The sequence below is a fragment of the Haliotis rufescens genome, unplaced genomic scaffold (genome assembly GCF_023055435.1).
Source record: "Haliotis rufescens isolate VD_foot unplaced genomic scaffold, xgHalRufe1.0.p SCAF_2, whole genome shotgun sequence".
NCBI classification, from domain to species: Eukaryota; Metazoa; Mollusca; class Gastropoda; order Lepetellida; family Haliotidae; genus Haliotis; species Haliotis rufescens.
In genome coordinates this window covers 8,946,272-8,959,342 of record NW_025963890.1, presented here as the reverse complement: position 1 = coordinate 8,959,342, position 13,071 = coordinate 8,946,272, and the positions used below count along the sequence as shown (strand labels likewise).

General features: G+C 38.6%; 1 protein-coding gene across 1 annotated transcript; it reads left to right on the top strand.

The window, feature by feature from the left end:
• Positions 1–2,427: 2,427 nt before the first annotated feature.
• LOC125382025 (multiple epidermal growth factor-like domains protein 10) lies at positions 2,428–8,667 on the top strand. Its single transcript, XM_048399607.1, has 3 exons — positions 2,428–2,525; positions 6,598–6,655; positions 7,753–8,667. Exons 2-3 carry the CDS (start codon positions 6,613–6,615, stop codon positions 8,529–8,531), a joined length of 822 nt encoding a protein of 273 aa, XP_048255564.1. The 5' UTR covers positions 2,428–2,525; positions 6,598–6,612; the 3' UTR covers positions 8,532–8,667.
• Positions 8,668–13,071: the final 4,404 nt, after the last annotated feature.

Below are 13,071 nucleotides of genomic sequence, written 5' to 3'. Positions count from 1 at the left end.
TTTGATCCACAACGGTTTCTTGTTTTAATTTGTGTTCTTCAGGTGAACAATTGACTTGCCTTTGCATGTGTTTCTGACTGGTGCCACCTGTTTGGCAAGATAATCTTTTCGCGAGAACCTGGCAGTGTCGCAGTTTGTTAGGGATTCATAAACACATGCTTGTGACATACAATGTGATCGGACCTTACAATGCATCGAATCTTAAGACGTATTTTTTATGATTATGGAAAGCGTTGTGTTACTTATAATTATGTACTATATATCTTATGTATACAACTTTGTTTCATTCATGCAGAAAGAGCTGCCAGTGTCCTTTTCATCATCAGGTTCTGACGAAAGGTTAACGACCACAGTATGTGAGTTTGATTGTTAGTGTGTGCATGTATTTGTGTGTGCATGTGTGCGTGTGCGCGCGTGTGTGTGTGTGTGTGTGTGTGTGTGTGTGTGTGTGTGTGTGTGTGTGTGTGTGTGTGTTTGTTTGTTTGTTTGTTTGCGTGTGGCATTACATGAAAGCATGCAATGCACTTGATAACAGAGTACGATATTGGGAACAATGTTATCACATCGCACCATGTTTCAGTACTTTGTATGATCGACATAAGTCGATAGGTCACATTACACCGCTCGTTCTGTCCACCGTTTCATTATGTTTGTGTTCTTTGAAACTACCGTGCACGTGCTGATGTTAGGTGATTCGATTTAGATGAGCGTGGAGTAAGACTTTGTTTCAATTTTTTCTGTAAAGTGCATTGTATTCGTAGCCGGTAAGTGAAATCCATATCACTCTTTATGTGAGCGTTAACGAATACATAGCAGCAAGATATCTACTAATCAGTGTGTGACGCCTCAGTCAGCAATATTTCAGCAATATTGAACCGGCATTTATATAATGAAGGGTGGGACACATGGACCTGTAGGTTACAGCATGAACATGATCATGCAACGACATCTGTGTACGATGTACGACAACCAACAAGATCACAAATTGCAACCTGGCAGGTAAACATCAGTCAACTCTTACGACAAGAATGGTTGCGAGAAACCTTTTCTACCCAGTCTTCGTAGGGAAAGTGTTTATGGAAATGAAACTGTCTAAATTCTGTCGTGCTTAATACGTCCCTGTATCTACGATTCTATTTACCAATCAATTAACGACTACTTGATTGTTGACTGTTGTTTAATGCCGCACTCAGCAATGGTCCAGCTATATGGCGGCGGTCAATAAATAATCGAGTTCAGTAACTGATATCATGAGCATCGATCTACGCAGTTGGGATACGATGACATGCATCAACCAGGTAAGCGAGCCTGACCACCCGATCCAGTTAATCGCCTATTACGACAAGTATTGTCGCCTATTATGACAAGCGTAGTACATGTAGCCTCTTACGGCAAGCATTGACTGTCATGGACCTTTTTTCTGCCCGGATCTCCACGGGTCTCGACTACATGTGGATAGATGACGATAGTGAGCTTTACCCAAGTCATACCAGTTTGCATGAAAGAATGAAGGCTTCACACATAAAGGACCACAAGGACTAGTAAGGAGACGAAATCTTCTGAAAAGGAAACTAGAAATGATTACTAACCTTCGAACTTGAGTCGGCGTCAAGCAATGAGGACAAGATATATTATTGGACGACATTATGTAACGACATAACGAAGTGGGTGTAACAAATGTTATACACTTTCTTATTAAAGGGAAACGCGCTGTAACTAAACACCAAGCGTAATACATCTAATTTACATTAATTCAGCAACAAATGTTTCCATTTATTGTGAGAAGATTTATATATAGAATATATAACTGTCGCCTTTAAAATGTGCACTTAAACCGCTTTTGTATGATGAAGTACCTTAATGACAAATCAATAGTTCCCTATCCCCCATAATAGGTGGCAGTTCGTGATGCAACGTACATGGAAAAAAGGTGACCACTTCATTATATACTTCAGTGTGAAAGACTGTCTTTTCTAAAGTTGAGAAAAAATATATTTTCATTGCAATGAACGTAACACATAAAATTTCACTGCAGTGCACGTTGACAGGAATATTTTCTTACAAAAGATACCCACTAAGTACTCATAAGCACACATACATATGCAAGTACGATTAATAAGTACGCCACATATACATCAATGTCTCATAGACGTATTTGAGTGTGACACTAGTCTGACATAAAAGTGTGTCAATTACGTCGACTGATATCCTGGTCATAAATTCGAACAATGTCATCCACTGACTCTACACATAATCTTTATAGCTATCCAGGGACGCCCCTCAACGTATGCATTGACATAGGACGTGGTTGCATGTTTGAATAGCCTTTATACGCCATATGCATGTTTGTTACTGTTTATATCTCCTCGGCTTACTTGTTGTGCGGGTCTGTTTGTTTGTTTTTTTGTGTGTTGAGTAACTGACTTGTTTACAGTTGGGTTTCTAACGGCGTTGACGTTCATTTCGAGTGTTGACATATATTCAGTTAATGGTTTGTACAATCGGGAAACCCTGTAGATACCTGGGTAAGTTGGATTATTTATATAGTTTGAGCAAAGTTATGTCGTCGTTCCATGTAATAATATTTCTAACAATCATTTGACTCGATTTATGTTCAGGTTTACAAGGAGGCTACAACATTAACACAGCCACCTTTAAATAAGATTTCAGTGGTATTTGGTATTGGAAATGTACCAGACGACAAGGTAGTATAGAATGTCAACTTCATTTAGACAATTATGATGTTTTGGTGTTTCTAACGTCAGTATTAAGCACGTGATATAAAAAGTGAGTAAGTAAGCACATATACAGACTTCGTTACCAATGCGCCTACTGTAAACAACATCATAAACAAGTGACAGCTTTTTTAACATATTTTACCGACAGGTGAAGGTAAAATATTTGCATTGTGTAGTACCGTACAGTTTAGTGCTGCTATTGTATAGGGCGCACGGGTGACCTAGTCGTAAAAAAAACCGCGGCAAAATCCTTTTCACATTTATGAGAAATCTCTGCCAAGGGCGCTGCAATTCGCTGTGCAGAGTTGTGTCCCTTAGGCACGACTCAAAACTATGATCGTGGGTTGGAATCCCTGTTTAACCCGATTTTCATAAGTTTGTCAGCACCGCATCCGTGCTCCTGGGTTTCACCAAAGTGGTAAACGTGGAGTCCTGCTAAACGTCGGACAGCTGACCGTGATGTAACGGAATACGGATCGGAATTGATTTTTAGCCACGTTTTCCATGTAGAATCCCACAACATTATCAACCAGGAGTGACTACAACCAAGTGATGAGAGTCAAGTACTTTGTCATTTTCTGATATTGTTGAACACATGCAGCAAAAAACATAAACAATATTAGCATTACATATAGTAAATAACTATTAAGGAAACTTACTTATGTGGGAATTCGAACTATAGACGGATTTAAGAATAGTTTGCAATTGTTTTGAGGTAAATCAATATACAATAGCTGCCGTGCGTTACTAGGTTTGCATGTCACCTCACCTGCATGGAAAATTCCAACTCAAGCCTGCATGCGTCCTTAATGATTATCAACGGCCGGGGGAAAGCATATTGACAGACAGAGGTTAAGCGTTGAATCGTTACGCCGAAGGCCCGAGTGAAATGTGTATTTGGGTCTCTAGTCACGTGGTGGCTGGATTATTACGGCGGTAAACAACTCACTTCCTCGCTCGCTCGCTCGCTCGCACCCGCCCTCGCTCACACGTGTTCGTATTGTAGATATATTTTCATCTCGTAATAACTTCTTGTGACTCGACATGCTGACAGCTTCATTCATGGAATTGATAACAAAACATCGACATTATAATTTCAACCCTCGAAATGGACACTGCCACTAATTCATGACTCTGTTGATCGAAAGCAAAACACATTTTATGAATGCTGAGAATTCATGATTCCAAACATGTAATAGAGAAAGATATTCCGGTATGCTATGTTAAGAAACGGGGGCCTGTAAATAAACCAGACAATCCAGTGATTGACATCCTGAGCATCGATCCATGCAATTGGGATACGATGACAGACATCAACCGAGTCAGCGAGTCTGACCACCCGATCCCGTTAGTCGCTGAAGACCTATTCTAACCTGAATCTTCACCTCAAAAGAAGTTGAACCGGACATCAGTTTGGTCACTGATTCATAAGAGCTCGGATATGTCACACTCTCGGGAATTGTGTACCGCTGATAACAAAATCAACATATGGTGACTTAAAAAGATAAGTTTCAGCAGGGCACATGTACGTGTTTGAATTAGTCTACTCTAACTTGAGGTTTCTAACACCCTTCTGGGTTTCTGGGAAGAATTCATATAATTAAAGCGCAAAACCCTTCCATATCCAATAGAAATCTCTGCATAAAGCAGAGTCGATTGTACGATTTCGACTATATCATGAGCATGTGTTTATGAATCACTATCAAAGAGTAATGACACCAGGTGTTCCGTTTCTGTCAAGAACGTTCCTTACATATGTATCATTGAGTTAATGATACATTGAATTATATTTAATAGTAGTTTTTTTATTAATTTAATTGGGAATGTACAGTAACACTCGTGCAACTATAAATGTATATCCTACATTCTGTTCTTGAAGGTTTATACTTGGTTTCTAAAATATTGATAATAAATTTGTTCTGTTTTGTTTATTTGTTGTTTAACGCCTCACTCAACAATAATCCAGTTATATAACGATGGCCTCTAATAAGCTGAACCAGGCAAACCAGTGATTGATATTACGAATAACGCCCTAAGCCGTAACCGTGCCTGAACATCATATATATTTAGCCGTCTCCTCCGACCAGATACCCGTGAAGATCCGGGGTAGAATAGGTCTTCAGCAACCCATGCTTGCCGTAAAAGGCGACTATGCTTGTCGTAAAAGGCGACAAACGGGATCGGGTGGTAAGACTCGATGTTCATGATGTAAATCACTGGATTGTCTGGTCCAGACTCGATTCTAACCGTCTCCTCTTTATTACAATACGTATATGTTCAGTATACACATGATATAATTTCATTATGAGTGTACAATCTGTGTTGTAATTGCTTGAGAACAATTCTTATTCGGAATCCCGGAAAGATCCTTGAAGATTACTGAACAATTAGGAAGACCTTTATGTGACACTACGAGGAAATATGTTGACAAAACACATGAAATGCTTACGGGTGATCGACGAATCACCTTACGTCACATAGTCAATACAGTGGGAATCTCTCAAAAAGGAGTTGACAACTTTCTGGGGCATGGACTGGGCATCACAAAAGTTTGAGCACCCTGAATTCCAAGGCGTCTGAAATCCGACCAGAAACGCTCTATCATCTCTCCCGAGAAGCGTGTCGTTTTGAAGATAAATTCGTTGGGCAATTTGTAAGCAAAGACTATTCCATGAGCTGGCAAAGGGATGGCTTCGAAATCCTACTTGTGGACTTACTACTTCATGGCCAATATTATGGTAATCTGCTAAGCGCCTGCGTAAGAATTTGAAGGCTACACTTCATGGAAAATTCATTGTGACGAGTCGGTTGTCGCTATGGCTGCAATGCATGGCTGTGGCTTTCGACTCTTTGAACGTCATCAGTATATTTACCAGATTTGGGACCGCCAAATTTCCACCTTTTCCCATACTTGAAAAATGAACTGTCTGGCTAGCATTATGCAAACGCTGGTGACGTTTAACACCACCAGGAGGAAGCCTTCTATACCCCTTGGACTCTGATGGGCAGAACTGTGAGGACCTCGATTAATTTGAAAACAAATTAGCAATCAACTCCATCAACGCAGTTCATAAAAGTTACGCTCAGAATTTTTGTAGTTGGGTCGAGCTTATGCCCTTCCTATTGTGACACTACTTACCAATGTTAGTATCTGATATGTCGCCATGTTGGCGCTAAACACTTACACAAAATCACCTCCGTGTTTATCCGCTCCCTTTATTACAATACGTATATGTTCAGTATACACATGATATAATTTCATTATGAGTGTACAATCTGTGTTGTAATTAAATAGTTATTTCACATACGTGAGAATTGTAACATTTCAAAAGTGACATTTCCTTGCTCATGAACTTGAACTTAAATAGATAAATTCGACAGAACATTATTTTATAACATTATACTATATATAAAGAGGGTCACTAAACAAGGCTTTATGCACCCGCTTTGGACGAAACAGAAACTGATGTTTTCTATGTTTAACAGGAATACTCATTTAACCGTCAATTTGCTAACATATACAACTGAAGGCGTAGTACACTTTCGCGTATTTGATCGTTGTTTGTTGTTCTTCTTCTTTGAGTGTATACTAGTGTATGTTTGTACGTACAATTCTCAAGACAGAAGGCAGCTCAGAACATGTTCCTTAATCTTATAGAATGACAATGTCTTTGAATAAACGTGTTTTTTTCGCTCAGCTACTCGTGTGTATTCAAAGGTATTACCTTGGCATTTGGCGAACTTATGACTAGAGGTATGTCAAATAAATATAAAGTAGTGATGTACATGACTTTTTGTTCTAACTGCCTACATCCTTAGTGAGAATTATATGTTGAATATGTACATGTCTTGCTTACAGCTTTCAACTGTTGACATGGAAACAAATCAACTACTGGCAATACTCCTGTGTTTACAAAGTGAGTATGTGTGGACGTATTGCAGCTTTGAAAGAAATATGCTAACACTTTGGCTCACCTGAACAGACGTCAAGTGAGCTTATGGCATATTGACAGTTACACCCCCACTACATCCCGAAAAGATGTTATTCTTACCGTGTTCGGCGTAATAAACGCCCAGGGCGCTCTCAAAACTAGAAATACGTGGAATATTATTTTGGTGAAAAAAAGATGGTGTTGAAAGATAAATTTCGTGGTTTACGCTGACAGCCTGAAATGTTTATGTACGACAAATATATTTTTGCAGAATTTAATTGCTAATAATAAAGGGTGCATATATCACACGAGTGCGTATTATATGCTAATAGGGGTCGGAAGGGATGCTAATTGCGATTGTTACTAGCCAATATATTAGCAAATCTCGAGGTGGGCGCTTATTAGAGCGGGGCGGTTATTACGTCGAATACGGTAATTCAGAACGACAGTTTGGGGGAGGGTTTGTATGGCTTATTTAAGTTCTTTCAAGCATGTGTATCAAGAGTATCTATTTTTACAAGTAATTAATATCTACGTGTAAGTAATATCTACAAGTAATTATAAAATCTTTTTATTTTATCTTTTAGTCTAAATGAGAAAAGAAGGGCATAAGTGTGAATTTAATTGTGTTGTCAATAACGAACCATTAATATTTTAATGTGCTGTTAATTTCTTAAATTGATAAAAACGTGCCCATTTATGTATTTCTCTCAAAGTAAAAAGGGAACAAATTTTTCTTTTCTTTGACTTGAACTGTAGGATTCGAACCCACAATCATAGATTTCTGGCGTGCCCAGGGGACACAACTCTGCACAGCGAATTGTCGTTAGAACACTCCCATATAAGACAGTTCGAGTTCGCTTACACAACAACACAAGACTTCAATAAGAACTAAGTACGTCATAACATGGTACCAGGAATGAAGTGAATTTCCGGGATTTGCAGACGTGTTCAGGCTGGGTTCATGACGTTGTGTGTCAAATGTAGTACATGGACACACTTGAGAAAATATCACTTCATAGTACAACAAAATTGGTGTATTCATGCCATGTCTAATATGACTTTCATATTTCATATTTTAGGTATCTACAATGTTGAAAGTGCAGACTATTATTGCCTGGTGTTATCGCGGTCCGGGGCATGTGGGGAATGTTATATTGGATGGTATGGAGCTTACTGTGACAAGATGTGTCAACACTGTGACACGCGTGGATGTAGCAAAACAACAGGAGTTTGTCTTCAGTGTCAAGCTGGATATTACTCTACAAACTGTTCACTGACATGTCCACCTCAGTGTAGGGAGAGTTATGATGACAGTGTCTTCTGTGACCGTACAACAGGGAATTGTCTTGAAGGCTGTAAACCCACATGGCGGGGACATAAATGTGAACACAAGTGTGGAAAACAGTGTACTGATTCACAGTGTTTCTTTTACGATGGTTCATGTGCAGGATTCAGGAACGGGTTTTCTGGGATCCATTGTGACAAAACCTGTTCAGTGGGATGTCTCCATGGCAACTGCAGTCAGCAGACGGGGATATGTCTTCATGGGTGTAAACCTGGCTTCTATGGGAGCTCCTGTGATAGAAACTGTACTGATAAATGCCTTGACAGAGATTGCAGTAGAGAGATTGACGGAGACACTCCTCGCTGTACCAACGGCTGTGTACATGGCTGGAAGCCTCCTCTCTGCGATATCCCTTGCCTACCCAACTGTTTATCGTGCACTGAAGCTGGGGTGTGCTCCTCGTGCAAGGCGGGGTTCACAGGAACAAGCTGTGAGAAGAAGATATGCAACTGTCTAAGTTCCGGTTGTAGCGATGACAGATTTTGCGATGGATGTCTTGATGGGTGGTGGTGACAGACCTGTGAGTTGGCCTGCTCTCAAAACTGTCTCAAATGTCAACAGAAGAGTGGCAACTGCACAACATGTCGCCAAGGGTTCACATATGATGGAAGAAGTCGATGCACCTCCATGATCAATGGTAACGGAACCTCTCAATGTAGGGGATATGCTAGTATTGTTAGTTTGAATTTCCATCGCTTTACATGTTATACGCACAGGGGAAGTTAGTTATAGTAATAATATCGGACATGTTGGTTCAAATTTGCATTAGTTTACTTTCTGGGTAAAAAAAGGTGATGATAACCGTAGACATTTAGTCACTAAACATCGACTATATACAAAATTGAGTAATTTATTAGGATCTAGTAGTTTTTATTATAACACACTTAATAAGTATTAGTAGGTATTTCGGTTGCTTTAAGTTGGAAAGAAACTATATTCATAAACTGAATGTCTAAGAAACACATTTTTCGTCACGCACACAAATACCTTTTAATTGTCACAAATACAACACCTATGGAATATATACATGGTCGTGATAGTACTATCACGTGATCTGTAGAAGACATAAGTTGTTGCAGATTTATTTCTAAGCATGATATTTTCTTTCATACAGCCACAATCATCGACGTCCCAACTCAAAGGCAAGAATCACATGTTGCCGTTGCGATTATTTTAACCACAGTCTGTCTACTTGTAATTGGAGTTTTAATCGGGATCTTTATCAGGTTAGTTGTTGATTAATTTCTTTAATTGACAAACACGTATTCCAGTTTTCTTCTGTGGCATAAAATTTAAGCGTTTATTAATTAAATATCCTTATATGCCTGGAAATGTGTTTTGAAACCGATGGAGCGGACAAGAAACTCATCATGCATTTTTGAACCAATCAGATTTGGGCACAAACTTGTATATGTGTTTATATCACTCTGCAATGTAAAGTATCTCAAGGATGCTGAAGGTTGCTCTGTCACACTCGGTGTTGCAGATTCCGAAGACGCATCCTGTCATGCATTCAACACGCCGAGGATGTAAATGCTCCTGATAATAAGGTAATGTTTAATCTTCTGAATAATAGCTCCTTCCGACGCTGTGTAATGAGAGCGAAGAGATATTGTCCAATTTTGTCATTCCTTATTGTCGCATTCCTTGGAACGGCAGTAGAGTGGTTCACTGGACTCCTAACAGCGTCGTCACTTTATGGCTGGCACAATGACAATGCGACGTTACACTGCCACTCATTCATTCACTCCTAAAAGTGTAATGACAAAAAACATAGAGATACATTTTACAAATTGACGAACAGGGTAACCAGAAGGTCATCAAAATATAATCCTACTTTTGTGATATACCACGATATTGATTTGTATCTAGCAAAGTCAACATCATCAAACTCTAAATACTGAAATATTCATTATTTCTTTTTTATTGGTTTTACGCATACATAACGTTGTTAATTGTAAGCATATTGATTTTTTTCTGAGTATTCACAAGCAGGAACGTATGACAATCAATGCACCAATCGGTCAACTGAGATTGTGTCAATAGTTCGTTTTTGTCATTTGGCGATCTGAATGATCGAAAAATAATGTTCATGCCATGTTTTGGTTCTCTTTAGAAAATGCCATGAATCAGGTGTTCGCGTATAACTAAGATGCGGACGATTTTTTTAAGCTTGGCGCAAATCACCATATCAACAATCGTGTTTAAGAAAGTGACATAGCACTAAGCTCCCATTCGGCTTTGTCGCAAGCAAAATGCGACGTATCGTAAAACGAGAGTTTGATAACAACCGCCGTTTTTTGAACGATCTGACTTTACTCTGTGATTTTCGGCGACACTGCTTCATATCGGCGATAGGTTGATTTAGAACATGAATTATATCGGCCATTTGCTACGGTGCCTAATAACAAATCGTCCGCATCTTAGTTATACGCGAACACCTGATTCATGGCATTTTCTAAAGAGAACCAAAACATGGCATGAACAACTCACAAGACACTTCCCTGTTATAAATAACGTCGTCCAATTTACAAGGTCAGCAAGTTGAAAGCGCATATTCGAATCTCCAGAAATGACGTCTTGATAGAACAATGTTTTATCGTGAAATAAGCCAAGCTTTGTTCTTCTTTGTTCTTTGCGATTTATGGCATAGCTATCTTATGCATATATACAAATTATTGCATCAGCAAAATCATACCAGAAGACATCTTTAAACAGTCCATTTTCCATATTTTGTAGGAGCCGGAATTGTCAGAAATTTACTTGCTCGCACAAGATCGCCACAAGATCGGACAAGATGACAAGTGTATCGTATATCATGTGTGATATTCCTTACACTTTAATTACCAATGGCCATGGTAATACTTATTGTATTGCATAAAGACCCCTTTGTGGAGACCTTTAGAGTTAAACATGCGACATAATGAAAGTACTTGACATTTTGATGCATCACACGGTAGGTATCATGCCCTAGATCTGGAAGTTCATGTATTAGCTTCCTGCGTGATTTTAATGTTGAAATCTGTGTGTATCCAGATTACTATTTGTGGTAACTGCATACACCGATACTTCAGCTACCTCCAAAGACTTGTGTCCACAGAACATACGGAGTTATCCGGAAACAAGAGATATATTGATATTTCAAATATGAGTACAACACTATTTATGACTAATGCGTGTAGTTTATACAGCACCAATACTCGCAGCAAGTAATCAGTGCATGTTAACAACACATCTACATATACTGCTTCAGCGTGTACTTGTTGCCATATTTATCGACAATAATCAATTGTCTATGGTACTCTAGTTTTTATCATATAACACAAATACTGAAATCAATCAAATTTAAATACTTCACTGATTCCGGATTCCGGATTTTGTATCTACAAGCAAACTATTGCCAGACGTATCTCAAAACGAACAACTGTGCATAATATACATGAAATAATAAATCTTTTTGACGTTTGATTTAACAGAAATATGGAAATAAGACTTATCCGAGAGAGGCTTTACACTCTTAGCAAACCCACATGTTACCATATGCATGTTCAACAGGCGAGTGCCAGCTCATGTCACCGTCAACATATTGATCGATCTACGTATGTAAAACTGCAGTGTTCGTGTTCCCTTCGCATAACATATCCACGTTTGGATGAAACACTGTCGAATTGTAACATTGAAAGGGAGAAATATGATCAACTTTTGTGTACATGTGTGACCACTGACAAAACATACTCTTGGGGAGCATATTACGTCTTTTTTATTTTACATGAACATATTTGAAGATGGTATTACAATATGCCGTATGTATGCCGTAATTTACCATAGTATTTTATTTACTACTTACTCAATGAGTACTATCGCCTTTATGAATGGTACTACAATGTAATATTTTTTTACAGCTACAACATTCTCCTTGCTAGGAGTCAGTGTATGTTAGGGTATCCATTGTTTGTAAAACATGCCAATAAGCAGGTATCGACCTGCTGTCCTGTTGTACCCTCGTCGGTTCATGCACGTGCGTCTCGGTGTATACAGACTGACCTTAATCATTACTGTCACGGTCGTATCCCCTGATTCGTTACTAGTTGGATTACCAAAACAAAAACACAACTGGTGCAAATTATCCATTTAATCTGCTTTTTTTATTGTTTATATTATCAGTTATGTGATTCTTTAACCGACATTTTATATATAGATTTTGTTTATGTTTCGAAAGTTTATTTTTGTTTGACATATTTTGTCTGTGAGAGTAGTGACATTTTTTCTCGCTGTAGTTTTCAATCATTTTTCTGTTATCAGTAATGGTTTCTGGTGCATTTCAGCATTGCAAATCTATACTTCGAGCGTTACCTCCCCGCCGGCTTTTGTGAAAAAGACATATTCTGTAAAGAGAGATGTCGGTTGAAATAGATAGGGTTATTTGCGTCTAGTCTTTATAGCAAAGTATCTTGAAAATTGAAAAAGTCCTTGCTGTTTCTTTCTTCCTGTTGTATCTTTGAGCTAAGAACGGCGATTATTGTAGAAGTGATACTTCTTTCATGTTACTGGAATGTTCACCCAAACCCTGGGCCAGTAACATGGTAATTTGTAAAATAAAGATTATTCATCTAAGGGACAAGGTAGATCTACTTTGCACTGAATTTAATTCATACGATATTATTTGCTTGATCGAAACCTGGCTGCCTGACGGCATACCTACTGTTGATATTTCAATTCCAGGCTTTCATTTGCCAATTAGAAACGATCGACCAAGTCGAGGCGGGGGTGTAGCTATATATGTAAAACGAAATGATATGCTAACAATATGGATCATCTGTGCATAAATGGACTCGATTCATTATGGGAAATGGCAAGGGATATTCTATAGGGCAGATAAAAGCGAAGCTTACTTGCGGTTGACAGATCAGTCAATATGTAACGCAATTTGATTTGAATAAAACAACTATTACAGATGGGGACTTTAATCTAGATATTCTTAGATAATGTAAGAACAAAAAAGATCACTTACAAAGACAAAGTGGGATCATTTCTTATCATCCCGAAATGTTGA